This window comes from Mus caroli, chromosome 6 (assembly GCF_900094665.2).
Source record: "Mus caroli chromosome 6, CAROLI_EIJ_v1.1, whole genome shotgun sequence".
NCBI classification, from domain to species: domain Eukaryota; kingdom Metazoa; phylum Chordata; class Mammalia; order Rodentia; family Muridae; genus Mus; species Mus caroli.
In genome coordinates, this window is record NC_034575.1 from 111,484,078 (window position 1) to 111,497,619 (window position 13,542).

Genomic DNA, 13,542 nt, shown 5'->3' on the forward strand with positions numbered 1-13,542 from the left:
TGGGGGACTTTTGGGATAGCATTGGAAATGTAATTGAGGAAAATAGGTAATAAAAAAAATCATTTATGTCCTTACAATGTATTTTCCCTTTTATGTTTGTGAATATATAATTATAACCTAATTAGCTGTAGCTTCTTGTTTATTAATTTTTCCTTTTTTTGTCTCTGATAATTGTCTTGCATGTTTTGAGCACAGAGAATGCTGCTGCTAAGGGTTTAAGTTACTGTAACAGATGCTTGCTTCCTGCCCACTCTGCATGCCTGGTTCCTGTAAGGTCTTAGTGTTGGGCCATGTAAACAGCATACTCTTCATGTGAGCACTAAGAACAGCAAACTCTCATTGTTCTCTTCTTTTTATAGATGAGCTTAGAAAGCAGCTTGCATGTTCTCTGTAGTAGTTGGTGTAGGTGGAATTCACGTAGCTCTTCACAATCATATTCTTTGCTGGCCACTTAGGCCAGCCTCTGTCCCTCTGTGAGGACCTGGCCTACCTCTCCTGTCTGATTTTGTATGTTGCTAAATTGTCACGTGCTGTTCATGTGCACTGTGAAGTTGCCTCTGGAAATGGGATTCCCTGTCCCATCACTTCACACTGAAGCATGTTTGTCTCAAAAGTGACGAGATTCCCTGTCAAGAGAGGGTCTGCTCCTCTCCCCCCAACTCCACGGCAGGGAGAGAGGGAATGGGAACCACCGTTTCTGACTGCTGTTGTTTATCCCATGATATAAAAATGCCCACAGTGGGGCAACCAAAGCTCAGCCGTCGGAAGGAAGGAAGCTCATGGTAGAGACTGCAGTCGGGAGTCCTGCTTACCACCCTGACTTCCCCAGGTACCAGATATAACCCACCTTGTGTCACCGTCTGATCAAGAAATGGTTTATTGTGACTGCGCTGAATAACAGGAACGTATGATGATGCTGTGTTCATGAGGCACTGGCCAGCCGGGTCACCATGCCAGTGTGTTTCTCCGTCTGACTGCTCTGCACTGGCAGCTTTGATAGTAACAGGATAAGCTTCCATGGCTGCTCTCAGTTGTTCATGTGCCAACTTCAAATGGCAGCCACTACACTTTGAATCCTTTGAGAAACTTCCCCAGCCACCACTTCATTTGCAAATTCAAGAGGAGTTCCTGGTCAGATCACTGATGATGGCTGAGCGCTGTCTCCACGCTTTATGGCCCTTTGAAGCTTAGAGAGAAACTCATTTGATTGTCTAAAATTATCACCACAAATAAAGTAAATATGAGATAAACAAGTAGTAAGTCAGTAGGAAAGAAAAAACAAAAAACTATAAAAATTGAAGTAGCTGTTAATGACGACTACCATAGCCACATTTTTAAAAGAGTGCTCTAATATCAAGCAGCAGATTACAGCTGTGAAGAATTGGGGTTATTTTTGCTCTAACCCAAGAGAAGAAATTCTTCTTTTATGTTACTCATATTGTCATTATCAAGAGTGAGAGGAGGTCATAAGCTTGAGAGAGCTGTATGTATCTATAACCCACAAGGAAGACATTTAATAACCTATTTAAATGCTGGTTCATGGTCCTGCGATCAACTGTAAACTGACAATCTAGTGAACCAGTGCTACAAAGCTTTTCTCTGAATTCTACATGTGAACTGTGGCAAGTGTGCCCACACATGCACATACATATACATGTATGCATACACACACACACATACACCTTTTTACAATGTCAAAATGTAGTACTGGGACACAATAACTCCAGTGGAGAGATAGATACTGACATGCTGACCCTTTCTGCCCTCCTTCTCAACTCAACTCTTGATGTTGTTCTATATTCTCTGCCAACCCCCTCCTTCCTGAGTATGTCAGGCTAGCAAGAGCCTACTTTCCAAACCTCCCACTGAGAAGAGCTGTGGAGACTGGGAAACATCCTCCTTATCCTTACAAGAAAGATGGTGTGGAGCTAAAGTTACAGACAAGTTGTGAGCTGCCATGTAGGTGTTGGGAATTGAAATTGGGGCCTCTTGAAGAACAGTCAGTGCTCCTAATTGCTGAGCTATCTTTCTAGCTTCCAAAATTAATTTTTTTTACTAATTATTTATTTATGAAACAGGGTCTCTACATAACTCTGGCTGTCCTGGAATTCACTATACAGACCAACCTGTCCTCTAACTTATAGAGATCTGTCTGTCTTCTGCCTCCCGAGTACTGGGATTAAAGAATGAACCACCTAAGCATACTACTATGTCTAGCTCAAAAAAAAAAAAAAACAAAACCTTTAATCCCAGCACTTGGGAGGCAGAGGCAGGAGGATTTCTGAGTTCAAGGCCAGCCTGGTCTACACAGTGAGTCTCAGGACAGCCAAGGCTACACAGAGAAACCCTGTCTCAAAAACAAACAAACAAACAAACAAACAAACAAACACAAACAAAAACATCTTAAAAACAACAACAAAACTTCTTTAATTCTAGAAAGCATAAACTCAGAAGTGATATTATAAAGTAACAAAATAAAATGTAAGGGAAGACTCAGGGCCAAGAAGATGTGTTGAAGACCAGTTTGCAAAGTTAATAAGTCAGAAACAGCTAGGAACAAAATGCTCCCCTCTCCCCCATTAACTGACAGATAGCTCAACCATGACCTGCATGGGGGTACAACCAGACACCAGGGAGAGTGAATGAACAGGTGGAGAAGCTGACAGAGACTAGACTTCCTAAGGTGGTGGCCTGAGGGAGGGAGGTAGTTATCCAGTCCTCCAGTTCAGGCTTCTCTTGGAATTGTGTTTTGAGTAGTTTTCAGCTGCTTCGGCATTATTCATTCGTAAATATGCAAGCATTGACAGGTTGCGGGAAAGAAAGTTCATCAGCTTCCTTGAAGAATAACAGTGAGATAAAAGGTTTATTTATAGCCAGAGAGCAGGAAAATCCCCCTTGAAGCAGTTTGTTTCCTAGCATCCCTGTTGAGAACCCCCTCCCCAGCTGGCATAGCATTACAAGTGCTCTGTTGCTTCTAACAGCTCAGCCCCAGAAGGACAAGTTGATGGGAGAAAAAAAATATGGTTCTTTCAGAGATCTGTGGTTAATTATTTACCCTTTCTGCCCCCTTTTTAAAAGTCTCTCAAGTAAGTCTGGGTGATAGGTTAACATACAAGAGTAAACAGATCCAGGGCCATTTACTGCCATAGACTGGAAATTGAGCTTCAGTTATTTGCAAGCCAGCAAGTATACTTAGAATCTTTACATTGCATATTGTTGTAGGAGGGCCATAGAACAGAAGTGAGATTGGTTGCAGAACGGACTTGTTGTGAATTATTCATTAACTACCGCATTCCTTGAAAATCAGCTGGAGGAAGTAGTTAGTCCAGTTTGATCACAGGAATGTTGCACTCAAGTCCAGCAGCAGAGCAGTGTAGTTCTGCTGGCTGCTGCAGGGCTGCAGGGCTGCAGGGCTGCAGGGCTGCAGGGCTGCAGGGCAGCAGCAGTTCAGGCACAGCTCCCAACCCTCCTCCAACCTCCACCCCCATCCCCCACCCCCACGGGCGCAGGGCACTATGCTGCTGGAGAGAGCTGTACTGAGGACACGCCCATGCATTCCTGTTGGAAGATGAAGCTTCAGGTAAGAGAAGTGTCCTGTCAGCACTGCCCAGGTTTCTCCGCTGACTTTAGAGATGCCATAGGAAGCACTGGAACCTAAGAGTTGCTCAGGGATCCTTCCCTGGAGGCACTTGCCGTAATCTTGCAGGTCATATTAGCATTGTAATAGAATTTATTTTAATACAGTATGTCCCTTGTGTTTGTTGAACATATTCTTAAGACAATAAACATTTAAATGTCATTTATCAATTTTTGATATTATCTTTTGATGTAAAATTATCTTTTTATTAATTAACGTTGGCCACTCAATTTTGAATTATGGAGTTTGGCTTTGAAAAATCCTGGGAAGAATGATTAGTGTTTGAATCACTAAAGCTATGGACTCTTTTCTAGGGAAGTATTGTTTGCAGAAGCCACCTCCTTTCTTTGTGGAACAAAGGGCCTTTGTTCTGATTGTGGATGTTATTTACCATGTGTCTGTGTAAGCTTTTATGTGTGTATGTGAATGCATTTGTATGTGTTATCGTATGTGCATACATATACTTGCAAACTAGAAATGTAATTTCATTGTCAGGACTGTTCTGATGTGCCCTTTGCTCTATCTGTTGGATTGCGAATGGTGATGCCTGTGTTTGTTGAGATTATAGGATGTTCCAGAGCTTGTGGGACACAAAATTACACAAAAGTAATTGGAGCCAAATTTGATAATTCTCTTGTCTTCTCTTCATTTTTGAGAAGGGTCTTGCTGTATAGTCTAGGCTAGGTTTGAACTGATGAATCTCCTGACTCTGCCTCCCAAATACTGTGACTATAGGCAACTTTCCTACACTATATTATTAAACTCTATGAGTCTGAGGGTCTTATTTTTATTTGCCACCCCATTCTTAAAGGCCTTAACAGTACCTGGTTTGTAGTAGCTAGTTAATATGTATGTTTCTAATTAGTGCATTCTTAACTAAGACTTCTAATACCTCTTGTGCTTCAGATGGAATCTAAGAAGTAGTATAATTTCAATAATTTTATAGCAAGTGAATTCTTACTTGCATTGATATAGATTACTTTAGCTTTAAGGCTTTTCATATTTATTTCATATATCTTTTTTAAAAAACATTAAGGTGTTTTTTNCACTTTTTTTTTTTTTTTTTNGTTTTTCGAGANAGGGTTTCTCTGTGTAGCCCTGGCTGTCCTGGAACTCACTCTGTAGACCAGGCTGGCCTCGAACTCAGAAATCCGCCTGCCTCAGCCTCCCAAGTGCGGGGGATTAAAGGCGTGCGCCACCACGCCCGGCTGAAGGTGTTTTTTAAGATTGATTTTTATGTGTATGAGCCTTTGCCTATATGTGTACCATGTGTGAGCCTAGTCACAGAAGTCAAAAGAAGGTATCAAATCAACTGAAACTGAAGCTACAGACAATTGTAAGCTGCTATGTGGGTGCTAGAGTATTCTTGACTGATTAGCCATTTCTTCATCCCCTATATATAATTTTTAAAAACCAGGAATGTTTATTCATTTGATTGTTTATATAATTATTGATAAAAATCAATTATGAATACTAAGAAGCTTAGTGGAAAATGAATTAGAAAAGATTATATTTTTTAGTACATTATTACTATAGTTATCATTATTATCCTAATTATACCATACTGTATGTTACAATTTGAAAAGCATTTGTCAGTCTGTGTCACAGAAAACTATATATTTATTTATTATTTCAGGAGTTTTAAACTGCATAAATATGCTGCTTAGTGATAATAAGGAAAGTAGTATGTTCTATTAAGACACAATATGTTTAGCTGGACATGATGGTGTATGTCTTTAAGCACTGAGGAGACAGAGGCAGGCTGGTGTCTGACTTTAAGGTCAGCCAGTCTGCTTCATACAGTGAGACTTTCTTATTTTTTAAAAAGTTACTCAGAGCTTAGAGTTACCACCAGTGTCATCTCATTTAATGCACCCCTCACCCATTTATAAAGCCCACCGTGTAAAAGAGAAAGCTGAAGAGGCTCAGAGATGCTTAGCTCCCTGCTCTGTCAGGGGACCTAAGTTCAGTTCCTAGCTCATATCTAGTGGCTCTTAACTGCCTGTAATTTAGTTCCAAGGAACACGGCTCATTGGACACATGCATATACACACAAGAAAAGAATTAAATTGTTTTTTTTTTTTTTTTTAAAAAAAAAAGGAAACGAGAAAGCTGAATTCTAGAGTCTAGATATATGGACCCCAAACAAATACTAGCTGCTCTGTTTTTCATTTCGTTATATCACCTACTTCCTGACTGCTGTCACTTTGTTATTACTTGCTTAAAGCTTTAAAATGAATTAAAAAACAAAAGTAAAGCAGACAGCCACATCACTATTAATGTCAACTACACTGCCTTGAGATGATTGCTGATGTATTTTGTTTCACTTTAAGTTTATCTTAGTACATTTGTTGAATATAGTTTTTAAACTTTAGTCACATCTCCTAAGTAAGTGGTGTGTGTGTGCATGCACATGTGCATGTGTACATTATGCTGGCAGCCATGGATGAAGGAGAACATGCATTTTTTTCTTTCTTTCTGAATTTGTAAGTTACCAATTATATCTTTTTCCTTAAATGTTTTAAAATTTCAATTAAAGCAGGGTGCCCGTTCATAATCTCTAATTCTGTTGTTAGGAACTCTCATTTAGCGCTCAGAAACCAATGTAGGCATTGAATGTTCCCCATTTCTTTAATAAAGCCCCTGCACAGTTTTGAGTTGAATTAACACAGTTATCAAACAAAACCAGCTGGAGTTAAAAAAAAAAAAAAAAAAGAAGAAGATGTTTTTCTAACCTTTTCCTAGTTCATTCTTGAACGAGGTTTTGGATGAGTGGCAGGGGAGACAACCGAGTGTTAGCATGTTAATGAACTGAATGAATGCTGTACATTAACAGACTGAATATTACCAGTGCTAGTGTAGTGGTGCATGCCTTTAATCACCTTTAGTTCTAGCACTCAGAAGGTAAAGGCAGGAGGATCTCTGTGACTGCAAGGATAGCCTGCTTCAGGAAGAGCCTTCCGGGACAGCAAAGGTGCCTAAGAGAGAGACCCTGTCAAATCAAAACAAACAAACAAACAAACAATGTTTGGAAACCAAAGTGCTTTTAAAGTAAACAAACAAATGACTATATTGAACCAAGAGCCCTGAAAGCAAACCATAAAAGGTAGCCAGCAATTCAAATCCTAAACTGCCATCTCACTGAATAAACCACTGAACCAACAACCAAACCAATAATGTTTAAACATCGCAAGGAGTTCACCAGTCTCTACTCATGAAGCCAGTGCCATGCAGTAGATACAAAGTGAATGAAAAAATAAAATAAAAAAGGAAGGACATGACTGCTTCTAAGTATAGTGGATGAGAAAGTTTATTGTAGATAAAAGGGGAGAGCATCGCCAGAGGCAGAGACATTTAGGAGAGTCCAGAGTGGGCATGTCTAGGTTGAGCCAGGCCATGTAAGGAGAGGAAGAAAGGAGAGGAACCAGGAGGGCAGTCTGGGCCAAGAAACTGGCCAAAAGAGTAAAAGGTAAACCAAGAAAGGGCAGGCAGCCAAAATGTCTGGGTTATATAGGGAAGGGCAGCCCAGTCCTGGACTGGAGAAGTTTAGGGTAGGGGCCAGGGTATGCCAGCCAGGTAGGAACTGAGGGATGCTGGGAAAACCAGGCATTCAGGCTTTGATATGTTAAATAGACTCTTGTTGTTGTTGTTGTTGTCCCAGAGTTTGAGACTTAACACAAGGGATCAATCCTGGTACCTACCTCTGATGTGGGTGACTTCTGTGAAGGTGGCTTGTCCTTGGACTTCCGTATTAAAAGTACCATAATGCAACAAACACACAGAGAGGGTGAGATTGTTTATTCTGGAGCCAAATTTGAGTAACTGTGACCCAGGAACACAAATTTATGTTATCCCAAATACCATATTCCAATATGGTAACAGTTTCATGAAATTTTATAGTAACAAAACAGAAAATAAATTGTGACCCTTCAAATACATTGGTGGGAGCATGAGTCAGGCAAGTGTCATCAAAGTAAAGAGACCTCTAGTGTAGGCCTCAGAGCCTGTCTGATGACATTTTTAGCTCTGGGTAGGCAAAAGCTATGAATCTATTTATACATATCAAAATCTATGCCTGGTAGTCACTGTTAGATAGACTTTACAACTAGAAAGGAGAGGAGGCCCCAGGATGAGGAAGAGATGTGGTCTTTCTTTGGGGAGCTGTGTTAGCAGTCCCACTGCAGACAGGCAACTCAGAACAGTCAAAATCTTAAGGAAAAGAAGCTGGGTCCCACCAGACAAAGCAGGGTACCAAATCTTCTAGGTCTCTAAGGGCGGAAGAGGGGCTTAGGTTAATACATGTAACAGATTTTTGTCTTGTTTGTATTTAAGTGGGTTCTCGATAAGACAAAGGGGCATAGTAGGAATACTTTTTTGTTTGCTAAGGCAGAGATTCTCAATGTATGGGTAATTTAAACAACCCTTTCACAGGGGTCACTTAAGACCACCAGAGAGCACAGACATTTTCATTATGATTCATAACAGTAGAAAAACTACAGTTAGGAAGTAGCAATGAAAATCATTTTATGGTTTGGGTCACCACAGCATGAGGTGCTGTATTAAAGGGCTGAGCATTAGGAAGGTTGAGAACGCTGTGCTGAGGCTACTGTAGCAAAGTGGCTTAAGTAACAGAACATTTCTCTGTTTGGTGTCTGGGTGTCTCGGCATAAAGCACCAGAGATTGGCTTCTTTTGAGCGTCTCTCTTTGGTTTCTGTGTCTTCATAGTACTTTCGGTTTACCCTGTTTCCATCTCTTCTTAGAAGACCACCTCTGTCCTAGTAACCCCAACAAGCCAGGCTTGGCCACTCATCTTCAGTAAGCCAATTAAAGACAGTGGTGAAAAGCAGAGAGAGAATAGTCAGTGTGGCTCCCCTGGAAGCATGCAGACGTCCAGTGATCCCTCAAGGCCTTCCCTGGGGTCCTAGTGGGTTAGGTGCCTTATGCTTCAGAAGAAAGACAGACTTGACCGAGAGGGTAGGAATTGGGCATTTGACAGTCAGAGGTGGGGTCACACATCCCACCCTCTTTCCCATCTTTTTAGTGGTCTTTCATAGCATGGACCCTATATACAAGGGTATATAGGATTTCTCACTTCTGAACTATGAATTTGAAAGTGTTTTTGGTTTTTCGAGACAGGGTTTCTCTGTGTAGCCCTGGCTGTCTGGAACTCACTCTGTAGACCAGGCTGGCTTCGAACTCAGAAATCTGCCTGCCTCTGCCTCCCAAGTACTGGGATTAGAGGTGTGTGCCACCACTGCCTGGCTTGAAAGTGTCTTAAGACAGGTGCTATGACTTTATTTTTATAGTTCTGAAATCCTATTCTTTCCGTGATAAGTTTCTTTAGGTCAGGGACCATTGTTTTATTTACTTTGGCCTAAATTTCTAATACTTAATACCTAGGAATATATATCTAATAGATTGGTTTGTGCTTACTTACAGGAATAACTTCTTACTAGAATAATTGATTACTTGTTCTTTGCATGTTTTTAATTGGAGCTTAATTACTACCTGTTTGTCTTTCTTACAGAATGAGAAGACTTTGGGACATTCCATGAGTCATCCAAGCAACATTTCTAAGGTGAAGTGCCACCAAAATAAACTATTTTATGTCCTGGAACTTTTGTATTCTTCGACTTTGGATGTATTAATTTTCATGTTTTTAAAGTGTGTGTGTGTGTACATTCCTGTGTGCATGTTAGCATATGTGTAACCTGGAAGCCAGATGTCAGTGTTAAATATCTAACTCTATTACTGTCCATCTTATTGTTTTGAGACCAGGTCTGTCACTGAGCAAGACTAACTATGATCCAAACTCACATCTGTGTTTACGAGGCATGCGCTTTATCACCTGGGCCCCTTTCAGCCTCTTTTCTTGATGCACTTCTACAATCTACTCTGGGACCATAGATTCTATTTTTCCAGTGAGGCAACTTTGAGTGTGTGGTAGGGGAGATGACTTATTGGAGAAACTTTATCCCCAACCCCTGAAATTATACTTTTCAGGCAGAGAAATCTCAGGTACCAGAGTCTGTTTCTCCAGTTAGGAATGTGTTTGGCTGGGCATTTAAAGCTTCACACAGACAAGACCAGATTAAAATGCTGGAAAGTAGCCGGGCGTGGTGGCGCTCGCCTTTAATCCCAGCACTTGGGAGGCAGAGGCAGGTGGATTTCTGAGTTCGAGGCCAGCCTGGTCTACAAAGTGAGTGCCAGGACAGCCAGGGCTACACAGAGAAACCCTGTCTCGAAAAACCAAAAAAAAAAAAAATGCTGGAAAGTGAAGGGTACTTGTAGGTCACATGGAAAGCCCATTAGAATTGTTAGGTACAAAAGGGATTGTGGTTTCAGACCATGATTTTAAATCATTAGAACTAGGCTCAAACACATGTGTAATCATCAAAACAGGAAGATTACAGACAACATAAGAAATAAACTTGTTTAATATTATGAAAGCATATATATTATACTCAATGCAATTCCATGGAATTCCAGTAGAATTTTTTTCATGGAAATAGAAACAAAATCCTAAAATGCATATGGAAGTTCAAAAGTCCCTGGGTCGCTAAAGCGATACTGAGCAAAGGAGTAGAGTTAGAGGGAGGCCCCAGTGTGCCTGGATTTCAGGTTAGCCCCCAGCACAGGGCCTGGCGATCAGTGGGATAGGATAAAAGATGTAGATACAAACCCACTGCTCTTCTTCCTGTGGACTGGAGTTCTGTTCCCAGGGCACATAGAGCCTCTCACAACCACCTGTCACTCCCACTTCAGGGGTCCAGTGCCCTCTTCTCGTCTCCATAGCCGCCACACATGGACACACACATAAAAATAAAATAAGAAAAAAAGGATAGCACATGCTTTGAAAGATGTGGACAAGCATATTAAGTCTGTGTCAGGAAGACAACTGTCACCCTTTCTCTCATTTGTGGATCTCAGGCTTATATAGCTACAAAAAATATGGCATGCATGTGGCATGGAGTACAGGTGTGACCTTCTGTAGGAGAATGGAGCGGACAGGAGTGGTGAGGTGAGAATGGGAGAGCAGGTGGAGGATGTGCTCAGAGTTCCTTAGATACGTATATTCGAATGTCCGTGTGAAACTGCATATTATTTACAATGGATATACATCAATTAGGAAACTATTATTAGCAAAACATAGGTTTTAAACTAAAAGAAATGCCTCATCTCTAGGGTCTGATTTGCTCCATCCGTTAGCTTTTTTATAGCCATGTATAAGAAAGTCTTTTGTAAGTTCAGAGTCTTTTGTAAGTTTTGGTTGTTGTTTTGTTTAAGGAGTAGCAGAGAACTGGGCATGGTGGCTTGTACCTGACTGAGGCAGGAGGATTGTTTTGAGTTCAAGGCTAACTTGAACTGTATAATGAGCTTCAGGCCAGCTGAGGTCTGTTGTATAGAGTTAAAACCTTGTTTCAGACACACAAACAAAGCAGGCTGGTCCCCTCAAAAAGACATGTTTTGTTGAAGAGGGAGGAGCCCCACCAGGACATGCTTCTGTATTATTAGACCCACGTAGCCCCGGCTCTGCTCACCTCACCAAGGACTCATTAGTCTGAGAGGCCAGCACAACTTGGAGACATGCTCTTCATGTACATTTTCTTTACCTCACTGCACCCTTATGCTTCCTGTGCTGCTATCAAATAACTTGAGAACTCAGAATTTTATATTGGTTTATAATGTCTGAAATCACATTTCCTTAGAAATCACATTGATTAGTTTCTACCTGAAATTAAAATGTAACTATTACACAGTATGTTCCTCAATTTATCACAACCGAGGAACTTACTGTCACTTCCCAGTTGTCATAATGCTTCCACTTTATAAGACAGTTCTTATTGGGAGACTGTGGTAGAGAGCCTCTTCCTGTCAGGGCTGTCACTGCGGAGTGGAACAGCACTATACTAAGCACAGACTCAGAAAAAGTGGCTCCTTGCCCTGTGCCACTGAGATCCCACCACCTACAGGTTGTCTTGCCTCACTCTAAGGTTTGTCTTTGCTTGTTAACACAGAGAGAAGTAGGGATAGTATAGTCTTCGTGGCAATTGCACAAATTTAGATTTCGTCCAGTACTTGACTGTGTCCTAGACATTGCCTTTGGTTGAGAAAGGTTTCCATATGATACTTAGCAATGGAGAGGACTCCTAGAAAAGAGGAGACTGAAGCTGAGGTAGAGACGACAAGAAACCCAGGAGGGAGCTCAATTGTGGTAAAAAGACAGCTCTCTCTCTCTCTCTCTCTCTCTCTCTCTCTCTCTCTCTCACACACACACACACACACACACACACACACACACACACACACACTGGGGAGTGTCAGCTTCAGGTAGCAGATAGAAGGCAGCAGTAACTGTCATGACACCCAATCTGGATGTCTGAAAACCATGAGCCTGCATTGGCTAAATCTATTCCAGTGAGTCCTTCAACCTTACATCCTACAAAGAAAGACTGAAGTTCCCTGAGAAGGCTTGGACACACTCTGCCAACTGGAACTGCCTTAGATGCCAGGAATTGGCCTGGGTCAGCAAATCACAGGGGCCTCTGCTGTTGGATCTTGACATGATTTCATATTTCTCGGTGTAATTTTAATTTGTGCATGTGATATGCTTATAAAAGGCAGCACAGAAACACAAATATGCAAATGTTATTTTGCCTCCAGAGGACCCTGTGAACCCCTATTCCAGGTGACACATATGTCAGGCACGAGAGATTCTCAGCACTTGGTTTCGTGAGAGGGAAATATAACCCTGAGGACCATGGATGTGTCCTCAGAGTTCTCTGGTCCTGTAGTGGCAGAAGGCCAGCACTTCACTCTAGACTATTTTCAGAGATCTGAAAAATGTAGTTATATACCATGAGTACCATATACCTTGTTAATCAAACATTCTAAGGTAGAGGTTAGACTGGACATATTTAATCTCTTTAGTTATTCTAGTATGTTAGTTGGCAAGCATATCTCTGAATTTGAGCCATGACTTGTTTGGCTTCTGTTAATGTTTTCTAGTTATTGTGTTTAAACAGGGTTGATACACAGTTGATATATTGTTCTAGAAACATCTGTTCATAGGCATGTGTGTGTGTGTGTGTTGTATGTGCTGTGTGAATGGATGGAGGCTAGAGATTGGCATCTAGAATTTTTTTCCTTTGCTTTCTGCCTTATATTGTTTTGAGATAGGGTCACTCACTGAACTTGGAGCTCAAATTAGGTTAGACTAGTTAACAACTGAGCTTCTAGGATCTGCTGTCTTTACCCTTATCCCAAACACTGGGCATGCTTTTTTTTTTTTTTTTACAAGAGTTATGAAGATTCAAACTTACCCACTGTCATCTCTCCATCCTCATAATTCTTAGTAGATATAATCGAAGAAATGAACCAGGTATAAATATGGGATAGGAGAGTTAAGAAAATCCAAGGCAGAGACAGCCCTGCAGATGAGTATAGGAGCATCCCCAGAGACAAAAGGCATGGGGCTTAGCGCTGAGTAAGACAGGCTACTGGGTGCACCCTAGTCTGCTGAGGCTGGTGAAGTTTTAAGTTAGCCTGACAACCTTCTTTTGTGTTAAGACATGATAGAAGTTACTCAGTAGTAGGCTGCTTTCCCTATATGCATATGAAACCCTGAGGCTGATATGTGTTTACCCAGAGAATGTGTGTGGTTTAGGGAAGAGAGGTGGTGTGGACTTTAAAATGGCTGGTTTTATTTACCACCTTCAGACTCAGCTGCCTTTGGAGTATCAGGTCTAGTTAAGTCCTGTGTTCTCATTGGCAGCATTCTCAGCCTGTGGTTTAATCTTGAAGTAGTGTGCCCCTTGAACTAAGGCTTTCAAGACAAGGAGACTGTGTAGACGCTCTCTCAACATGAGGAGGGTAGGCAGGGCTGTACTGTGAGAAAGGGTCT

The 13,542-nt window shown here is 41.3% G+C and overlaps 1 protein-coding gene across 4 annotated transcripts in view; it reads left to right on the forward strand.

The window, feature by feature from the left end:
- Nucleotides 1-13,542, forward strand: part of March8 (membrane associated ring-CH-type finger 8) — a 69,078-nt gene that overhangs the window by 42,866 nt on the left and 12,670 nt on the right. For all 4 annotated transcript variants that reach the window (XM_021165883.2, XM_021165884.2, XM_021165886.2 and 1 more), the window contains one exon: nucleotides 9,166-9,216. In XM_021165883.2, coding sequence (XP_021021542.1) covers nucleotides 9,166-9,216 — 51 coding nt within the window. The remainder of the gene's footprint in view (nucleotides 1-9,165; nucleotides 9,217-13,542) is intronic.